The sequence below is a fragment of the Quercus robur genome, chromosome 1 (assembly GCF_932294415.1).
Source record: "Quercus robur chromosome 1, dhQueRobu3.1, whole genome shotgun sequence".
In the NCBI taxonomy this organism is placed as follows: Eukaryota; Viridiplantae; Streptophyta; class Magnoliopsida; order Fagales; family Fagaceae; genus Quercus; species Quercus robur.
This window is the reverse complement of record NC_065534.1, coordinates 34,721,941-34,739,606: the sequence shown is the minus strand read 5'-3', so window position 1 is coordinate 34,739,606 and position 17,666 is coordinate 34,721,941. Positions and strand designations below refer to the sequence as shown.

The window sequence follows — 17,666 nt, the reverse complement described above, 5'->3', positions numbered from 1 at the left end:
TAATGGTCTTCATCACAGTGGCGTTGTCCCCTTCTATTATTAGCTCCCTAAACCCAGCTTCCACCACAAACTCAACAGCACGTCTGCACGCCAGCACTTCAGCTTCTTCGCTGTCCACCATTGGAGGTCCCCTTGCCGAGATAGCTGCCATTACTTCCCCTTTGTCATTGCACACTATTGCTCCAAAACCTGAGGCGTTAATTCCTTCAAACACTGCTGCATCAAAATTGAGCTTATAAAGCAAACCCAATGGCGGACTCCATGAAGCCCGAGGCTGCACCACTCCACCAGATGCCTGGACTGACAAACGGTTCTGGGCTTCTCTAAACTCTTTCAAAAAGTCTTCTGCTCTCCTATTCAGTCTCTGTGGGTCCTGCAACTTTCCCCCATGCAAAATAGCATTTCGTTGGTTCCATATAACCCAACACTGAACCAAAAACAGTTCTAGTTCCTCCCCTGAAATTCTGTCCATCAATTCTTCAAGCAGCTGTACCATATCAACTTGACTTGTCGCCCATTTCTACATTCCAATATTACTACTTGCCCAAACGTCTTGCGCAACCCCACATTCCCATAAACAATGCAGTACCGATTCAGCTCCCTGCTTACACAAACCGCATCTATTGTCATCAGTGATCTTACGGCGAGCCAAATTTTCTCCAGTTGGCAAAATTAATTCGTGCCTTAATCCTACCAATTCCTTGATTTTCTAAAAATTAATGCCCATAAAATTTTAAGGGTATGTTTGGTAATTATTTTTTCTCATTATTTTCTGTTTTCAAAAACAATTTTCTATTTTTGAGACTAAAAAACTTGTTTGGTAATCCAAAATTGACAGAAAACAAAAACTGTTCTCAAAACTCAATTTATGAAGAAAACTGAAAACATGCAAAATACTATTTTCAGTTTCTAATTTTTAAAAGTCAACGAACAAATTATTTAATTTAATGAACTTGTCTCATTTAATGAGTTAGTATTAGAGTTTAAATCCTAGTAACAACATATTTTGTTGTTTTCTATTTTTTCTTCAAAAAAAAACTATTTTTTTAATTTCAACTAATCAAACATTTTTTTTTATTTTGAAAATACAAGAAATTTTTTTTATATTTCCAAAAACAAAATTTTCAAAATAGAAAATAAAAACGGTTACCAAACATACTTTATTATTGTAATTTTTTTTATTAAAAAAAAAAAAAAAAAACCTTAAAAATCTAGTGTGGCCAACTTGCCAAACCCATCTTATTTATAGTGGCCTTCAACGATGTCAGTTCTGGCGATAGTGATAAAGATCCAGAAATGGATAAAAAAGATTTTATTACCAAACTTAAATGATGAAAAAAATTGCAAAAACATAGAAACAAAAAGTGAATGGGCGATTCGTGAATGTCTATTTCAGTCATAAATGATGAATCCACGTTGGTTTCCTTACAAAAGAGGAAAAGACAACGACACCGTCTCTCACTCCTCTAAAATTTAAAATTTTCCATTTACCGATACATGAGCGCCACGTGGTGAGCCCCGGATCAGGAAAAGATCGTATCGGATTCGCGCGCGCACTCTCTCTCTCTCGAGCAGCGATGGAGCTTTTGATTTTGTACATCCGAGCTGGATGGTCCTGATTCTGTCCACGTCGGATGGCCCTCGACCCCTCCCACGTGTCGTTTGGAGCCCCTCCCAGCCTCCATTTCTGCCACGTCTCCACCCACACAATAATATCTTCTCTCCAAACCCCCCCTTCTTTCTCTTTCTCTCTCTAAAACTTTTTTCTTAACCAGTCAAGCTTTTTTCTTTCTTCTCCGACAAATATTTTTCTTAAAGCCCTAAAGCGTTTCGAAACTTTCGTTTTTTTATTTCGTTCGTTTCGAAAATCATGCGTTAACTGGCTTTTGAAGCCAGATTGGTGAGGCTCTGATCTGTTTTTTTTTTTTTTTTTTTTTTTTTTTAATATATATTTTTTAAATCTGCTAAGTCAAGCTTAGCAATGGCGGTTTGGTCCTCATTATAAAAGCTCTGAAGTTGTGATTTATACGATAACATGTTTCTGACTAACTTAATAAGTTTTGCTTTATTTATTTATTTATATTTATATTATTTTTGGGGTTTGAGTTATAAGATTTTTTTTTTTTTAATATTATATAATGCTCTGTTTGGGAGCTGAGAAAATATAGGAAACTAGTAGAAATTTGGGGATTTTTGGCTCTGAACTTTGGAGTTGATAAGGAGTAGACTTTTAATGTAGATAAGCTTTTTTTTGGAAAGTGGAAGCACACAAGATTTGATTTTGAGATTTTTTTGGGGTTACACTTTTCTCTGTTTTGTTGGGAGTATAAAATAGGATGATTGTTGCTCCTAGTTTTAATTTTTGGTAATCAGAGTTAAACATCTGTGTGTGGATTTTATCTGTTTAGTTTTTCAGTGCAAATGTTCTCTTGGGTTGCTTCAACATATCTATGTGTATTTACTATTTATTATTATTATCTATTGGGCTTAATTTCTGTACAGGGTAAGATTAATTTTAGGTGTTTAATAAGTTTTCGAGGGGATTTTGCATTTGGTGGTGGCAGAGTGATTTGAATTAGGTTGGCTTAAAATTTTCTTGGATATGCTATAGATGATGATTTCATATAAAGGTTTTTTTTTGTGGCTCAGATTGGGTCAAGGGGTTGTGGTTTTCAGTGGTTGAATATCCCTTTTTTTGATTTTGTTATTTTTAGCTGTTAACTGTTGGAAATCAGTACTGTGTTATTTAAAATCTTCTTGTAGATTTGTGTGTAAATTTTGGATAAAGCAAACCTAAGATTTTTGTGATAGATTGATTGGCCTTGCTTTGGTTGTATCATTAATTTCTTTTCTGGGGATTATAAAGTGTGGGGTATAGTTCTAGGAGTTCTGATCTAATGAAAGAGGGTGCTAGTGGGTTTAGTGAGTTATGTTGATTTTTCATTAGATTTATGATGCAAGAGTGTGATTCTAAATCTTTACACTTTTTCATGGATATTCTATGATGGAACATGTTATGAATCTTATTTCAGGTTTTAGATTGAATTTAAAGGATTTTTTTTTTTGGTTTGCAGAGGTTGATTTTCAAAGTCGATATGTATGAGTTTCGTGGTTCAGCATATGAGGGTATGCATTCGTCATCACTAGTCTACTTGAATCTGTTTGATTGGGGCCGTTCCTGTGAATAGCGATAATGCTTGATGGTAGAGGGTTGGTGGAACAAAATAACCATATGTGTTTTGAGCAAAAGCAAGTGAGTACTGGAGTAGTGGGTGAAGGGCAAGGTTTGGGATCATCAGAGGAGGATGAGTCAAGAATTAATGAGGTAACTGAAGATGTAAGCAATGGGCCTAGAGGGCCGATTCAGGTCCACAATGGGTTGCAGATACTGCAACCTCAACCTCAACCTCAAGGGCCTGTGGTATGTTGGGAGAGGTTTCTTCCTATTAGATCTTTGAAGGTTCTTCTGGTGGAATATGATGATTCTACTCGCCAGGTTGTCAGTGCTCTGCTACGGAATTGCAGTTACGAAGGTTAGTAAAATCTTTTCCATGGTGCTGAAAAGGTCTTTGTATTGCCTGTTGATGGAGAACTTATTTTTCCTCTGACTTCCGATAAAAGCCCTTTGAAGTTGTCTTTAAATCCTAACACTGGTTTTTCCTTTGCACTTCTTTATTGTTAATCTGGTCTTTTGCAGTTACTGCTGTTGCTAATGGTCTTCAAGCATGGAAAATCTTAGAAAATCCAACTAATCATATCGATGTTATCCTAACAGAGGTAGTCATGCCTTTATTATCTGGAATAGGTCTTTTATGTAAGATCATGAGACACAAATCTCTCAAGAATATTCCCGTGATCAGTAAGTGTTATTTATTAGCATTTCTAGCCATTTCTATCTTTTTTACTGATGAAAATGTAAGGCTTGTTTTGTTATAAATAGTGTTGATTTGCTGCTTTTGGTTATCACACCTGATGAGATATGTGTGCAGTGATGTCATCTCATGATTCCATGGGGATAGTCTTTAAGTGTCTATCAAAGGGTGCAGTTGATTTTTTAGTGAAACCTATTCGGAAGAATGAACTTAAAAACCTCTGGCAGCATGTTTGGAGGAGATGCCACAGTGTGAGTTGCTACTTCTGCTTCACAGTCATAGTTGTTTGTTGTGGATTTATGTGGGCATTTACCTCAGGGCTATACCAGTGTGTACTTAGATAGTTTAGTGGACATGGTTGCTTAGAGCTTACTACATTAGTCTCTTCCTTGACAGTACTAATGCACCAATTTTCTAGTATTAAATTATCAATATGTATCTAGATTGATGGCATAGTTGGTTTTATAGTCGATTTTGGATGATAGGTTTAATCAATTATTACCATGCCATTCACTCTAGGGCAATTAGTGTTGAAATTCCTTACTCAACCTGGTTTTTTATTTATTTATTTATTTATTTTTTATCACCATTTCTCAGTCCAGTGGCAGTGGGAGTGAAAGTGGGACACAGACTAGAAAATCTGCAAAATCAAAAAGTAATGATGAGTCTGACAACAATACTGGCAGCAGTGATGAGCGTGATAATGGAAGTAATGGTCAAAGTATTCGGGATGGGAGTGACAATGGAAGTGGAACTCAGGTGATGATTTATAGATTATTCTAAATTATATCTTCTTTGACATATTACTTTTGAATTTCAACTCCTTTTACTTATGAAAGCATAATGGTACAATGGTGCATAATGTTGAAATCTTATTCCATTTTAGGTAGTTTATTTTCCTTGTTTTGAGAATTTCTTATAGCAGAGACCATTGAAGCAAAATCGTATAATGATATCAGCAAATTATAACAAGCCTCCCTGATTATGAGTTTTTAATTTTGAAGGGTGTTATTCTCAAAATAAAAGAAAATAAATAATTTTGAAGGGGTATTGCATTACTACAAGGTATGGATATGGTATGCCCTTGAGAGGAATGTCTAAGTGCCCTGAACCCTGATTCTCAAAAAAAAAAAAAAAAGTGCCCTGAACCCTAAAAATATAATAAATGCCTTTCTAAAGCAATAATGTAGAGACATTTAGTGTCTCATCTCCTCTTTAGTGTTGGTAACTTGGAGGGAAGACCCATGGCGGTGTCTCATCTCCTCTTTGCAGATGACACGCTTATTTTCTGTAAGGCTGATTTAGACCAGATTTTGATCCTTCGCATGATTCTTATTTGGTTTGAGGCGGTGTCTGGCCTTAAGATCAACCTGGGCAAGTCAGAATTGGTTCCGGTTGGGGTAGTCAATGATTTTGACCTTTTCTTGGTTGTTCTTGGCTGCAAGCAGGGTTCTCTCCCTATGAAATATCTAGGTCTTCCTTTGGGAGCTAAATTCAAGGATAAGTCTATATGGAATCCTATTCTAGAGAAAATGGAGAGGAGATTGGCGGGTTGGAAACGTTTATACTTATCCAAGGGAGGTAGAGTCACCCTTATCAAAAGCACCCTATCTAATCTTCCCACTTATTTTCTTTCTTTATTTCCCATTCCTGCTAGTGTGGCTAACCGTATTGAGAAGCTCCAGCGGAATTTCTTGTGGGGCAGTCTTGGAGATGATCCTAAAATCCATTTGGTTAAATGGGCTACTGTTTGTTCTCCTATTTCTGCGGGTGGCTTAGGGATAAGGAAGATTAGACTTTTCAATGAAGCTTTACTTGGAAAGTGGCTTTGGCGATTTGGGGTTGAGGAAGATGCCCTTTGGAGGCAAGTGATAGAGACAAAGTATGGTTGTATGTGGGGGGGCTGGTTTTCCAGAGCTGTGTTTGGCCCTTATGGTGTTGGTTTATGGAAAAATATCAGTCAGGGATGGCCTTCTTTCTCTCACCATATTCTGTATGATATTGGTGATGGATCTAGAGTGAAGTTTTGGCAAGACCGGTGGTGTGGAGAGACTTCTCTTGCTGTTAGATTTCCAGATTTGTTCAGATTTTGTAGGAATAAGGATGCTAGTGTGGCTGAGCTTATGATGTTCGCTCATGGTGTCCTCTTTTGGGATGTGAGATTCATTAGGAGTGTGCATGCTCGGGATCTAGAGTCTATGTCCGACTTCATGGCATCTATTTATGGTTCGCATATAAGGGGGCGAGGTGAGGATAAAATGTGTTGGATTCCTAACAAAGTTAAGGGTTTCTTGGTTAGTGGTTATTATAGAATTTTAGCTGGCTCCGCTTCCATTGGGTTTCCTTGGAAAAGTATTTGGAAGCAAAAGATTCCCTCTAGAGTAGCTTTCTTTGTTTGGACTGCTGCTTTAGGGAAATGCTTGACGATCGATAATTTACGTAAAAGGAAGGTGTGGATTCTGGATTGGTGCTACATGTGTAAGAGAAATGGTGAATCGGTTGACCATTTATTTCTTCATTGTCCTTTTGCTTCGGATCTATGGTCTATGGTTTTGGGCCTTTTTGGAGTTTCTTGGGTTATGCCGCACTCTGTTCTGGGGCTGTTATGGTGTTGGCAAGGCAGCTTTGGTCGTCATCGAAATGGTTATATTTGGTCCATCATTCCTCATTGCTTATTGTGGTGTCTTTGGAGGGAGAGGAATAGTAGATGTTTTGAAGATACTGAGAAATCTATTCCTGACCTCAAGCTTCTCTTTTTTAGAACTTTAAGGGATTGGTTGTTTGCTTTGCAAGATAAATCTTTCCCCTCTTTTATTGATTTCCTAGACTCTTGTAATTTTTGTATTTGATTTCTTTTCCCTTGTCCACTCCCTGTGCACTAGGGTGTCCCCTTTTTTATCAATATATCTTTTACTTATCAAAAAAAAAAAAAAAAAAAAAAAATGTAGAGACATTTAGAATAACAGTTGAAAATCTTATGCTTCTTGCACTTTGGGACTGCCATTGCTCGAAAGTGGAGTGTAGACCTCTTCTTCTGGATCTTCATGGAATATACAATGCCTTGTTTAGAACCTTCTCTCAGTAGTTGCCTTCACAATGCAATCAGGGCACAGATACAACATAATGTCTCCTTGTCCGACCTACCATACCTCATCAATATCAGTGGGAAGCAGTAGAATAAGAATTGTTACAGCTTACAGGATAAAATTCCTTAAAGACTTGGTTTGTGCCAGTTGCCATGACAAATTTATTGAAGACAACTATGCAATTGATAATCTTCAACATCATTTCTAACTCTAATTTTGGCATTGTTTGATTGTCATACATCTTGGCATTAGTCTTGCTTCTTGGTGTGATAGGAAATGTGTTGTATGAGCTTCTATTATCTTTTCCAACACTATAACACTCAATAGCAAATTCTTAAGAAGATTGAGATTAGCATATGAGAAACAAAGGTTTCTGAACACCAACGCTGACAAAAGTTAAGCATACTAATGATCTTTTTTTGCAGAGTTCATGGACCAAAAGGGCAGCTGATGTTGAAAGCCCCCAACCAATATCACCTCCAGATCAAATGGCTGATGCTCCTGATAGCACCTGTGCCCAGGTGATTCATACAAAGCCTGAAAAATCTAGCAACAGGTGGGTGCATATTACTGAGCCAAAAGAGTACCCAGAGCAGGACCAGAAACTTGGTATGCCTTAATGATATCCATCTTTTCACCCTTGCTGACATTATTTTTGGTTTGGAGTTTTCACTATTTTAATACTGCTATCTGCGTCTTATTTTTTTTGAAAATATTGTATTGGGTAAAGATCTGAAAATAGGTGTATGTAAAAATCCAGATTTGCCCGGTGAATGTCAACATGAGATGTTTTCTATCCATCTGACAAGCAGAAGGCAGAATAACTTGCCTGAAGTAGATAGGAAGCCATTTGATAGTAGTCAGCTGGAGCACAGCAGTGAGAATGTAACCAGCAAACCAAGAAATCAATCTCCCGATGTAGCTGGTGTAACTGTCAATTTTACTAAACAACAGGCCGAAAGCAGAGACTTTACCACTCCAAATAGCCTCTCTGATATCTCAAAAATTGAAGCAAATTGTGATTCTAGAGAACTGCCGTCCCTTGAACTAACTCTGAAGAGGCTGAGAGAAGATGTTGGAAATGTTGCACATGATGATCGCAATGTTCTAAGACATTCGGACCTGTCAGCATTCTCAAAGTAAGAGGGAGCTTGCAGAAATAATGTTAGTGCTGTTAATACATCATATTTGAACAAATATCTTACTCTTTCTTTCCTTCTTCCCTGTGCAGATACAACACCGCCTCTTCTGCTAATAGGGTAAAATTTTGTAGAAACTTAGCCAGCAAGTGCCTTCTATTGTTGGATATAACCTTTTCTTTAATCAGTGCAATTGCAGTCTGCTCCCAATTATTGTGCACCACATTGTGATTTGGATGGGTGTGCAGCTAATATAAGAATAAAAGGAAACTGGTGTTTTACAGAAATTCCCCTATCTTTTCAGTGAAATGATAAGAGTATCCTCTGTATCATAATGTGGCTCACAGTGATTGGCAAGCAGCTGCTGATAAAAAGACTGGGGAAAAAGAGCCAAAACTCCATTTCTGGGCATGTCTAATGTTGTTTCCACTTTTAATCAGGCTCACACTGGGAATGTAGGAAGCTGTTCTCCACTTGATAATAGCTCAGTCACACTGAATACAGAAACAAGGCACAATTTTTCTTCTCATTCGAGTGGCACTCTTCCAAATCAGCAGTCTAATGAGAGTAGCAACAACAATGATGTGGCCTCCACCAATAAATGTACTATTCCAAAGACTGAAGTGTTAAACGAGAAGCCAGAATCCATATCGGCATTCAAATCTTTTCATTCTTCTGCATTCCAACCTGTGGAGAATGGTTTTGTTTGTTCATCTCAGCAAGTAACACCTGGGAAGGCAGCAGATTTGGGAGCAAACACGGTTAAAGCCCAAACGAGAGGTTCTCAACAGCAGGTCCAAGTTCAGCACCACCATCACCACCACCATCATTATCATCATCATGTCCACAACATGCAGCAGCAACAACTGCAACCAGACCATGACGATCACTCCCTGAAGAACATGGCTGCAACTGCTCAGCAATGTGGATCATCAAATGTGTTAGGACTGGTTGAAAGTAATACTGGAAACTATAGTGTGAATGGAAGTGCCTCTGGAAGTAATTATGGGAGCAATGGACAGAATGGAAGCAGCACTGCCTTGAATCCTGGAGTAACGAATGTGGAAAGTGACAATGGGGCAGCTGGAAACAGTGGAGCTGGTGGCATTAGCAGGAAAAACAGTGGAAGTGGAGCAGATGAAGGGCGGGTTGCACATAGAGAGGCTGCCTTAAACAAATTTCGTCAGAAAAGGAAGGAGAGATGCTTTGAAAAAAAGGTGAACTCATTTTTCCTTGCATGTGTTTTGCTAGGGAGCAAAACACAGCTACTAACTATTTCCTACTGTTAACTTGTCAGAGCAAAAAAGATTTTCCTACTTTTAGCGTATGGAGCTTGTTGATTGGAATAATATATGATTCTGGCTGAGCTGAAAACAATAATAATAGATAACATGACTGATGTATTACATGTGCCTAATCACACTGAATTATATCCTCTAGGTCCACCTGTAATTCTAAATAAGATTACTGGATATGAATAACAAAAAATCATTTTCATAATACCCAGGTGAATAAAATATAGAACTCCTGACATGTTGGGTCCTTCGTACCTAGTGGTCTATTAATCCATTTTCATACTTTTATCCTATGAGGTGTTTGAAGAATATGTGGATTTTGGTTCTCCATTCTATATAATTGCTATCCTTATTTAAGTCTAGTTCATTCCAGAATAGACAAAACTTAGTCTTCCTTGTGTCCTATTTTCCAGGTTCGATACCATAGCAGGAAAAAACTGGCAGAACAACGGCCTCGTATACGGGGACAATTTGTTCGACAGATATTGTATGATACCATATATTGGGATGCAAATTAGAATTCATTATCATTTGTACTTTTTCTAATTTTCATTGTTAAAGTACTGGGATGAAACAATATTTCTAATTTTGTTTCTACTTTCAGGTCTGACACTAAAGTAGGAGAAGACTGTCAGAGCAATGACCCGATGTCTGGGGATAATTCTTGTGACAGTGCACAATAACACGAGCTAGAGTGCAGATTGCTAACCCTTGTTCCGGAGAATGCTTCTACGTTTATGTACATGAGACTAGCGCTAGCTGTGAAAGTAGAGGAGGGGTGTTGGATTTGCACTTGAGGATTTGTGGGTAATGGTGTACTATATTTGTGTGAAAATAAACATTTAATTATAAAACTTTAAGAACCTGCTTCAGACTTTATGTTGTGGTTGTAAAATTTGATGTGTCCAGTGTCCACAAAGTGGTTACCCTTGAATGGGTTAACCTCTCTAAGAAATATAGGTGTCATGTGGTGTGCTGTCTTTCCATTTTTGGTTTGTTTTTCAAAACTTCAGAGTAATGGGTCACAATATTTTCACTACTGTTGATATGGTTGGTTATGATTGGATTAACATCACTTTCACATGGATCTATTAATGACATCATTTTTATCATTCACTAATCACAACATACCATGTCAATAGTTGTGAAAAAGGTTGTGCTCCTAAGCTTCTTGAAAATTATCAGTTACTTCTATTATTATAGTATGGAGGATGCTAGAACAAATGGAATTACTCGCCAATTAATTCAAAAAATAATGGGATGCTAGAAAGGCCAGGTGATGGGAGACATGAACAGCTATTTCACTCGGATATGCATGACTTAGACTATTACTTGAAATATCACTAACCCTAGCGTATAAGTTAATATATTTATATATTTATGTTCCCAGCTTCAATAATTATCCTAATGTATTAAGAACCCGAAACACCTTTTTATGCTTACCTCGACTCTTTCTCTCTCTCTCTCTCTCTCTCTCTCTGAATAAAACTCCTTAGTTATGGCTATTAATCCAACTTTGGTGTATTGATCCTCTTTATATGTGATGATATAACATGAAATTTTGTTGAATATCAGACGATAAATAGATAATGGAACAACATCTAGGACGTTTTTGTAAAATGGCAATGTGTTGAAATTTACCCGAAAGATGTGGGATTTTGGAATTCATACAGCACTTGCAACGGTTCAACAAGGCAAATACCCTTGTTAGTGGAGATTGTGATATTGATTTATGATGATTAAGCAAATACTATAACGAAGTTTTCTTATTAGGTTGTTAATTTGATGTCCTTTCCATTATAACGTTAAAAGATTAATAGAGAGCTTGGGGTTTTGTGCTACTTGCCATTTTGTTCTTGGCTCAAACCAAATACAGGGAGATATTTTGGTTGAACAAACATAGCAATGTTTGAGCTCCCATTATTTTTTCGTTCGGCCTTTCTTTTCTGTGCTAAACACGTATGAGAGAGAGCTTTGCCTTGAGCTTCCATGGTTCCCTATCCTCATCTCTTGATTTTCATTTGGCTCTTGATCTTGGCTTGATTTTGCTTCCCTATGTTTTTAATCATGGTCATCTAGAACCTATTAGTACTGAAATATTGCAATCAAAGCTCCATGGAGGTTCCTTAAAGTGCTAGAGATTCTTACTTTTGCAAGCGAGTTCATGGAGGGAATCACTATCTACGGATTCTAGAGTTGCTAGGACTATTGAGCTTGCATGGAGGCTATAAAGGTTTTGTGAGTTGTTGATTGTTTGTAACTGTTCTTTATTAAGTGGATTTTCTATATCTAATGTTGAATTATGATTATATATTTATAAGAGACTATCTCTAATCCCATTGGCCCACATGGCACAAGATAATTGGCTAAATTAATTCAACATGTGTAATATGAATTAAGTCATGTTTTAAATACTTAGCAAAAAATAAGCTATATGTGCTCAAATCCTAACTAACTCATTATAATCTCAACTAACTAACAAACTATCTAACTACCTAACTAAAGGGATTACAACAATCATTACATATTTCTAATAATAACCAGATTTGTGTATAATTATCTTTATTGCTTCACTTGATTTGGTATATTGCAGAGCTATGGTTATTTATATTTATTTGTTGGATACTTTTTAAATTGGTGTATTTAATCATTAAATTTGTTAATTCCGCAAGGTTAACACACGTTGGGGGTCTTAAACTTGGATTTTACAAGTAAGTTAATACCTATCCACCTGACCTTAACTTTGAACAAATTCATGTAGCTTCATTCACAAGCATGCCATTATACATAAGCATGGGGCTTGCTTTTAGCCCTGCAAAATTTCAAGGTAGAATTAGGATCATAAAAGATAAAAAATTGTTTATAATATGGGGTCAAATAAAAAATTATCCTCAAGAAAAACTTGAAGCATTTCAAAGTTTCAAGAAGATGGTCCCTCCTCAAGCTCCAACATTGTACACCGACCTCCCCTATAAATTAGATTACAGTCACAGCTTGCACGAAAGTCATTATTGGTGAAAAGGAAACCTCAACCATGTTCTTCATTATGGTATGTACAGTTTCTACTTTGAGTTTATGGTCTATAGAGGCATAGAGCCCATTCTTTGCATGATTGATGGTAAGCGTGTACAGTTGTACACACTTCCCCCACTCCCTTCAAGCTAACCTTTTGAAATCCATTTTAGAAAGAGAGATGATGCCAAAGATGTTATCACAAGAAAATAATTTAAGCATCCATTTAATTAGTATTATATTATTTACGTAACATTACATCAATTTATAGAAAGTAACGAGTGAGGTTACAATTCATTTGCTTCCCATTAAAATTGGGATTTTGTTAACCAATGCCCCAAAATAGTGATTAAAGTGTATTTAATGCTTTATTAAATAATACTGTCATTTTTATACATTTTTCAAAAAAAAAAATAATAATAAATAACGGATATCCTAAGAGTATAAGAAGTAATGCTACGTTAACAATATTTTTATAACACTTTTATAACAAATCATAAGTGGTAAATTGTTATTGGTTCTAATTTGAATTATTTAAATTACTTTTTTACTTATGCATAATAACCAATAATGATCTGCCATTTAGGATTTGTTGTAAAAGTGTTGTGAAAATATTGTGGACATAGCATTTCTCTAAGATTATTAATTTAGCAAACATTTTTAGAAACTTTTTATGAGAAAAGAAAAATATTTTTAGAAAACAAAATCCGATTAAAATTGGGATTTTGTTAACCAATGCCCCAAAATAGTGATTAAAGTGTATTTAATGCTTTGTTAAATAGTACTATTATTTTTATAAATTTTTCAAAGGAAAAAAAAGAAGTTAATGGATACCCTAAGAGTATGAGAAGTAATGCTACATCCACAATATTTTTATAACACTTTCACAACAAATCATAAGTGATAAATTGTTATTGATTCTAATTTGAATTCATAAATTAAATTATTTTTTTACCTACACATAATAACCAATAACAACTTGCCATTTAAGATTTGTTGTGAAAGTGTTGTGAAAATATATTGTGGACATAGCATTTCTCTAAGAATATTAATTTAGTAAATATTTTTAGAAACTTTTTATGAGAAAAGAAAAATGTTACTGATTTTTTTTTTTTGACAACTTTTATATATTTTATAAAAATTTTATCAAAACTTTTTTAAAATGGTCAATTAAAAAATATTGGGCATTATAAAAAAGTCAAACTATATGCATATATCAAAAAACAAACACAATTGCAATAAATTTATGCGTGCTAACCAATGAATTATTAACAATTGTATTTTTTCTTTGAAAATAGTGTATTAGAGCTCATAATTAAACTTTAACCTGGCCCATTACGCGGGCATTTTGGCTAAGGAATGAATTCACAATCCAAACTTCCTTGTATTTGTTGTCCTCAGTGGCAGTTTGGGTACGTCTCCCTGAACTCCCCATTGAGTTCTATGATTTAGAAGTGTTGAAAGAGATTGGTAGAGCTATTGGACCCGTCCTCCATATTGATTCCTACACAGCTACGGGTGCACGAGGTAGTTATGCAAGGCTATGCATTCAAGTTGATCTGGAGAAGCCTCTCATTAAATGGGTAAGGGTTGGACGAATTAACCAACAAGTCTTGTACGAAGGCATCTCCTCTTTGTGTTTTAGCTGTGGACGGATTGGACACAAGCAAGAAAGTTGTTGTTACAAAGTTAAACCAGTGACAAAAATGGTAGATGAAGTGGAATTCACTCCCAACAGGGATGAAGGCCAAGAAGCCCAGTTGGATTCTAACTTTGGACTGTGGATGCTTGTCACGAGGAGGAGGGGTTCAATTCGAAATGGACGGAACAAGTCCCCACTGAAGTCCGAAACTAACCAGGAAAAGTACAAGGGCAGTTTGGTAAGCCAGGATTATTTAAATGAAATGGATGATGACGTCCAAAGCAAATCCCAGAGAATAGACGTGGATGGATCTCAGCATGGAGAGGCACGTGCTGAGATAACCCAACGTTCTCATGGGAAAGACAAACCTGTAGAGGATTGTGACATGGCACAATGCCAGGACACCACGGATTCAAAACAGCTCAGTAAGGTTCAGGAAAGACCAACACAATTTGAAAAGACTAGAGAGAGGGTTGGTCAGTCTTCAAGGTCTCGAAACACTAAAGGTTTAGGTGTGAAGAGCTCTAGAACTCTGAAGCGGCAGCTCTCTAGCTCTGGAACAAAAAACACCCAAGGTCAATCAGTTTCCCCAACTGAAAGTCCCAAATCCAGAACTAATGGAAGCAAGCTTCCAAGGTGCAATCCAAGTGCAGTGGCCGAGCTGGGCGATATGGTACAGGAACATGGTAGTGGGGATTCCAGACATGATAATAGAGCAGATAAGGGCATCTCCAACGATGTCGATGGGGTGGCACGAAGAAGCACTGAAGAACGCCTGGAAGCAGATTTTTCCTCTAACACCGACCAGCTCCAGAACAGGGCTCCTAGACTTGGACCATCCGGCGTGGGGTCTCACTCCCAACCCGTGGTGGAAGTTCATCACGGATACTCCTCTGCTGTCTTGGGAGGAAGCAGAGAGATTGAGCAAATATCTAAGGCCATCAGTGGTGCCCCATTACGACGAATCAGGTTGGATAATTCAGGAGAGGAAGATTGTAGACTCCAGGGGGATGGCTTCAGCTCACATGGGGAACCAGCCGTCCTTGAAGCTGATCCAAGTTCTAGCACCCGTGTAGAAGTGCGACCTTCTCATCTGTTGCAAGGAGGAGATTCTAGGCATCCTTCGATACATGATGATATGGAAACCGGAATGGACTACGTCCAAAGACCTGTTGAGGTGTCTGGGTTGGAGCATGGTAGATGCAGCTATGATGAATCCTAGCTCATCGGAAACTCCCCTGAGACAATTCGTCAAGATGAATATTCTGATGTGGAATTGCAGAGGGGCCTTAAATCCCGATTTCAAAAGGAGAATTTTTGAGATGGTCGTTAATCATCAGCCTTCTATAATGGTTATTTCTGAGACTAGAATTGGAGGTGAAAGGGCAGAGAGGATCATTGAGGGTCTTCCATTTGATGGGTTCATAACTACTGATACTATAGGGTATGCTGGCGGTCTATGGATTTTATGGAAGAAAGATGATGCGGAGGTGACATTGCTAGCTTCCACGGAGCAGGAAATACATGCTACTGTTAAGGTATGTTCTTCTAACCTTACTTGGCTAATTTCTGCAATTTATGCCAGCCCTAGACTAGCTGAGAGAAGGTTACTGTGGTCAAACCTTTCTATAGTTGCTAAGCTCCATAAACTCCCCTGGCTTCTTTTGGGGGATTTTAATGAAGTTTTGTGTGGAGAGGAAAAGTTTGGGGGTAGACAGGTGAATATAAATAGGGCCATGGAATTCAAAGATTGCATTGATGCATGTAATGTGATAGACTTGGGGTTTGCTGGCCCCAAGTATACATGGACAAACAAAAGACCTTTATCGGATCTGATTCTTGAAAGGATTGATTGGTGTTTTGCTAATCCGGAGTGGAGACTCTTATTTCCAGAAGCAACTGTTACCCACTTACCTCGTACTTTCTCTGATCACCATCCAGTCTTAGTGGAACTTTGTAATTCTAGGACTAACCATGGGAGCAAGCCTTTTCACTTCCAAACTATGTGGTTACTCCATCCGGAATTCCATAAAGTAGTCCAGGATGCCTGGAGTGTTGGGGTAAGTCTAAATGGGGCTATTTCTGGATTCACCAATAAAGCTAGGAAGTGGAATGCTGAAGTGTTTGGTAATCTCTTTGCTAGGAAAAGAAGAGTTCTAGCAAGGCTGAATAGGACTCAAAAAGCCTTAGCTGATAATCCGAATGACTCTCTGCTCCAGTTAGAAAGGAAATTAATTGAGGAGTACTCCCTGATCCTTCTCCAGGAAGAGGAGTTTTGGGCGCTTAAATCTAGGCTTAATGCAGCCACTTTTGGGGATAGAAATACTACATATTTTCATGTCTCCACAGTGGTTAGGAGGCACAGGAACAAGATAAGGTGCATTAAGAACAGGGAAGAGGAATGGCTTCATGAGGAAGAGAAAATTAAGGAGCACATTCAGCAAAGTTTTATTAAACTGTACACTATGGAAATGGAAGTTTCCAATATGAATGCTTGGTCTCTGGATCATTCCCGCTTCTATTTCTCTAATGAGGAGCAGGAGCTAATTGGAAAGGAAGTTTCGGATGAGGAAATAAGGAAAGGCCTTTGGGCTCTTAAACCCTTTAAAGCTCCAGGTGCTGATGGGTTACACGCTGGATTTTTCCAGCACTTTTGGCATGATGTAAAGAACTCTGTTTATGCTGAAGTTAAGAATATTTTTGCTCAAGGGATTATTCTGGGATACCTTAATGAGACTTTGATCACCCTTATCCCGAAATGCAAGAATCCTGAAACCATATCCCAGTACAGACCTATTGGCCTTTGTAACTCGATCTATAAAGTGGTGTCAAAAATCCTAGTTGAGCGTATCAGACCTTTCCTAAAGGAAATCATTTCGCCAGTCCAGTCAGCCTTTGTTCCTGGGAGAAGAGGCTTAGACAATGTGCTTATTGCTCAGGAGCTTATTTATGCAATGGATAGAAAGAAAGGTAAATTTGGTTGTATGGCTATAAAAATTGATTTGGAAAAGGCCTACGACAGATTGGAATGGAGTTTCATCTATAAAATCCTACGGATCTTCCGCTTTCCTCAGAATATCATCAAGCTCATCATGAGCTGTGTCTCTTCCACGAGTATCTCTATTTTAGTTAATGGGGGTAAACTTGATTCTTTTGCTCCATCCCGTGGCATTAGGCAGGGCGACCCCCTTTCCCCATACTTGTTCATACTCTGTATGGAATATCTTGGCTACCTAATTGAGGAAAAGTGTATTGATGGCAGTTGGTCCCCAATCAAAGCCTCTCGCGGGAATGTAGGTATATCTCACCTTATTTTCGCCGATGATCTTATTTTGTTCACTGAAATAAATGATGAGGCTTGTGAAGCGATCTCTAATGTCCTTCAAACTTTCTGTGCTGAATCTGGTCAGAAGGTGAGTATGGAGAAATCCAGAATTTATTTCTCAGCTAATGTAGATGCGGAAAAGAAGGAAGAGATATGTGACATGTTGGGATTTCAATCCACAAATGCTTTCGGGAAATATCTTGGCTTTCCAATTAAAAATAAAGGTGCAGGAAGAGGCCAGTTCAATTTTGTGGTTGAAAAAGTAATGGAAAGGCTGGCTGGATGGAAGATGAAG

General features: G+C 37.6%; 1 protein-coding gene across 3 annotated transcripts; it reads left to right on the top strand.

The window, feature by feature from the left end:
• The first annotated feature begins 1,731 nt into the window (after window positions 1-1,731).
• LOC126732886 (two-component response regulator-like PRR37) lies at window positions 1,732-10,432 on the top strand. Of its 3 annotated transcripts, none has more exons than XM_050435948.1 (11): window positions 1,732-1,900; window positions 3,075-3,533; window positions 3,698-3,859; window positions 3,990-4,123; window positions 4,470-4,631; window positions 7,384-7,567; window positions 7,719-8,097; window positions 8,190-8,217; window positions 8,538-9,314; window positions 9,806-9,879; window positions 9,997-10,432. In XM_050435948.1, the coding sequence occupies exons 2-11, from the start codon at window positions 3,194-3,196 to the stop codon at window positions 10,073-10,075; spliced, it is 2,319 nt and encodes a 772-aa protein (XP_050291905.1). In that variant the 5' UTR covers window positions 1,732-1,900; window positions 3,075-3,193; the 3' UTR covers window positions 10,076-10,432. The 3 variants fall into 3 exon arrangements, with proteins under 3 accessions (XP_050291905.1, XP_050291896.1, XP_050291913.1); XM_050435939.1 differs by having other exon boundaries at window positions 7,689-8,097; XM_050435956.1 differs by lacking the exon at window positions 9,806-9,879 and having other exon boundaries at window positions 7,689-8,097.
• The last annotated feature ends 7,234 nt before the right edge of the window (window positions 10,433-17,666 follow it).

Coding starts and splice junctions, on each gene's coding strand:
- LOC126732886 (XM_050435939.1), top strand. CDS start 3,194: ATGCTTGATGGTAGAGGGTTGGTGGAACAAAATAACCATATGTGTTTT. Junction 4,124..4,469: donor TTTGGAGGAGATGCCACAGT/GTGAGTTGCTAC, acceptor ACCATTTCTCAG/TCCAGTGGCAGTGGGAGTGA. Junction 9,315..9,805: donor AGAGATGCTTTGAAAAAAAG/GTGAACTCATTT, acceptor CCTATTTTCCAG/GTTCGATACCATAGCAGGAA.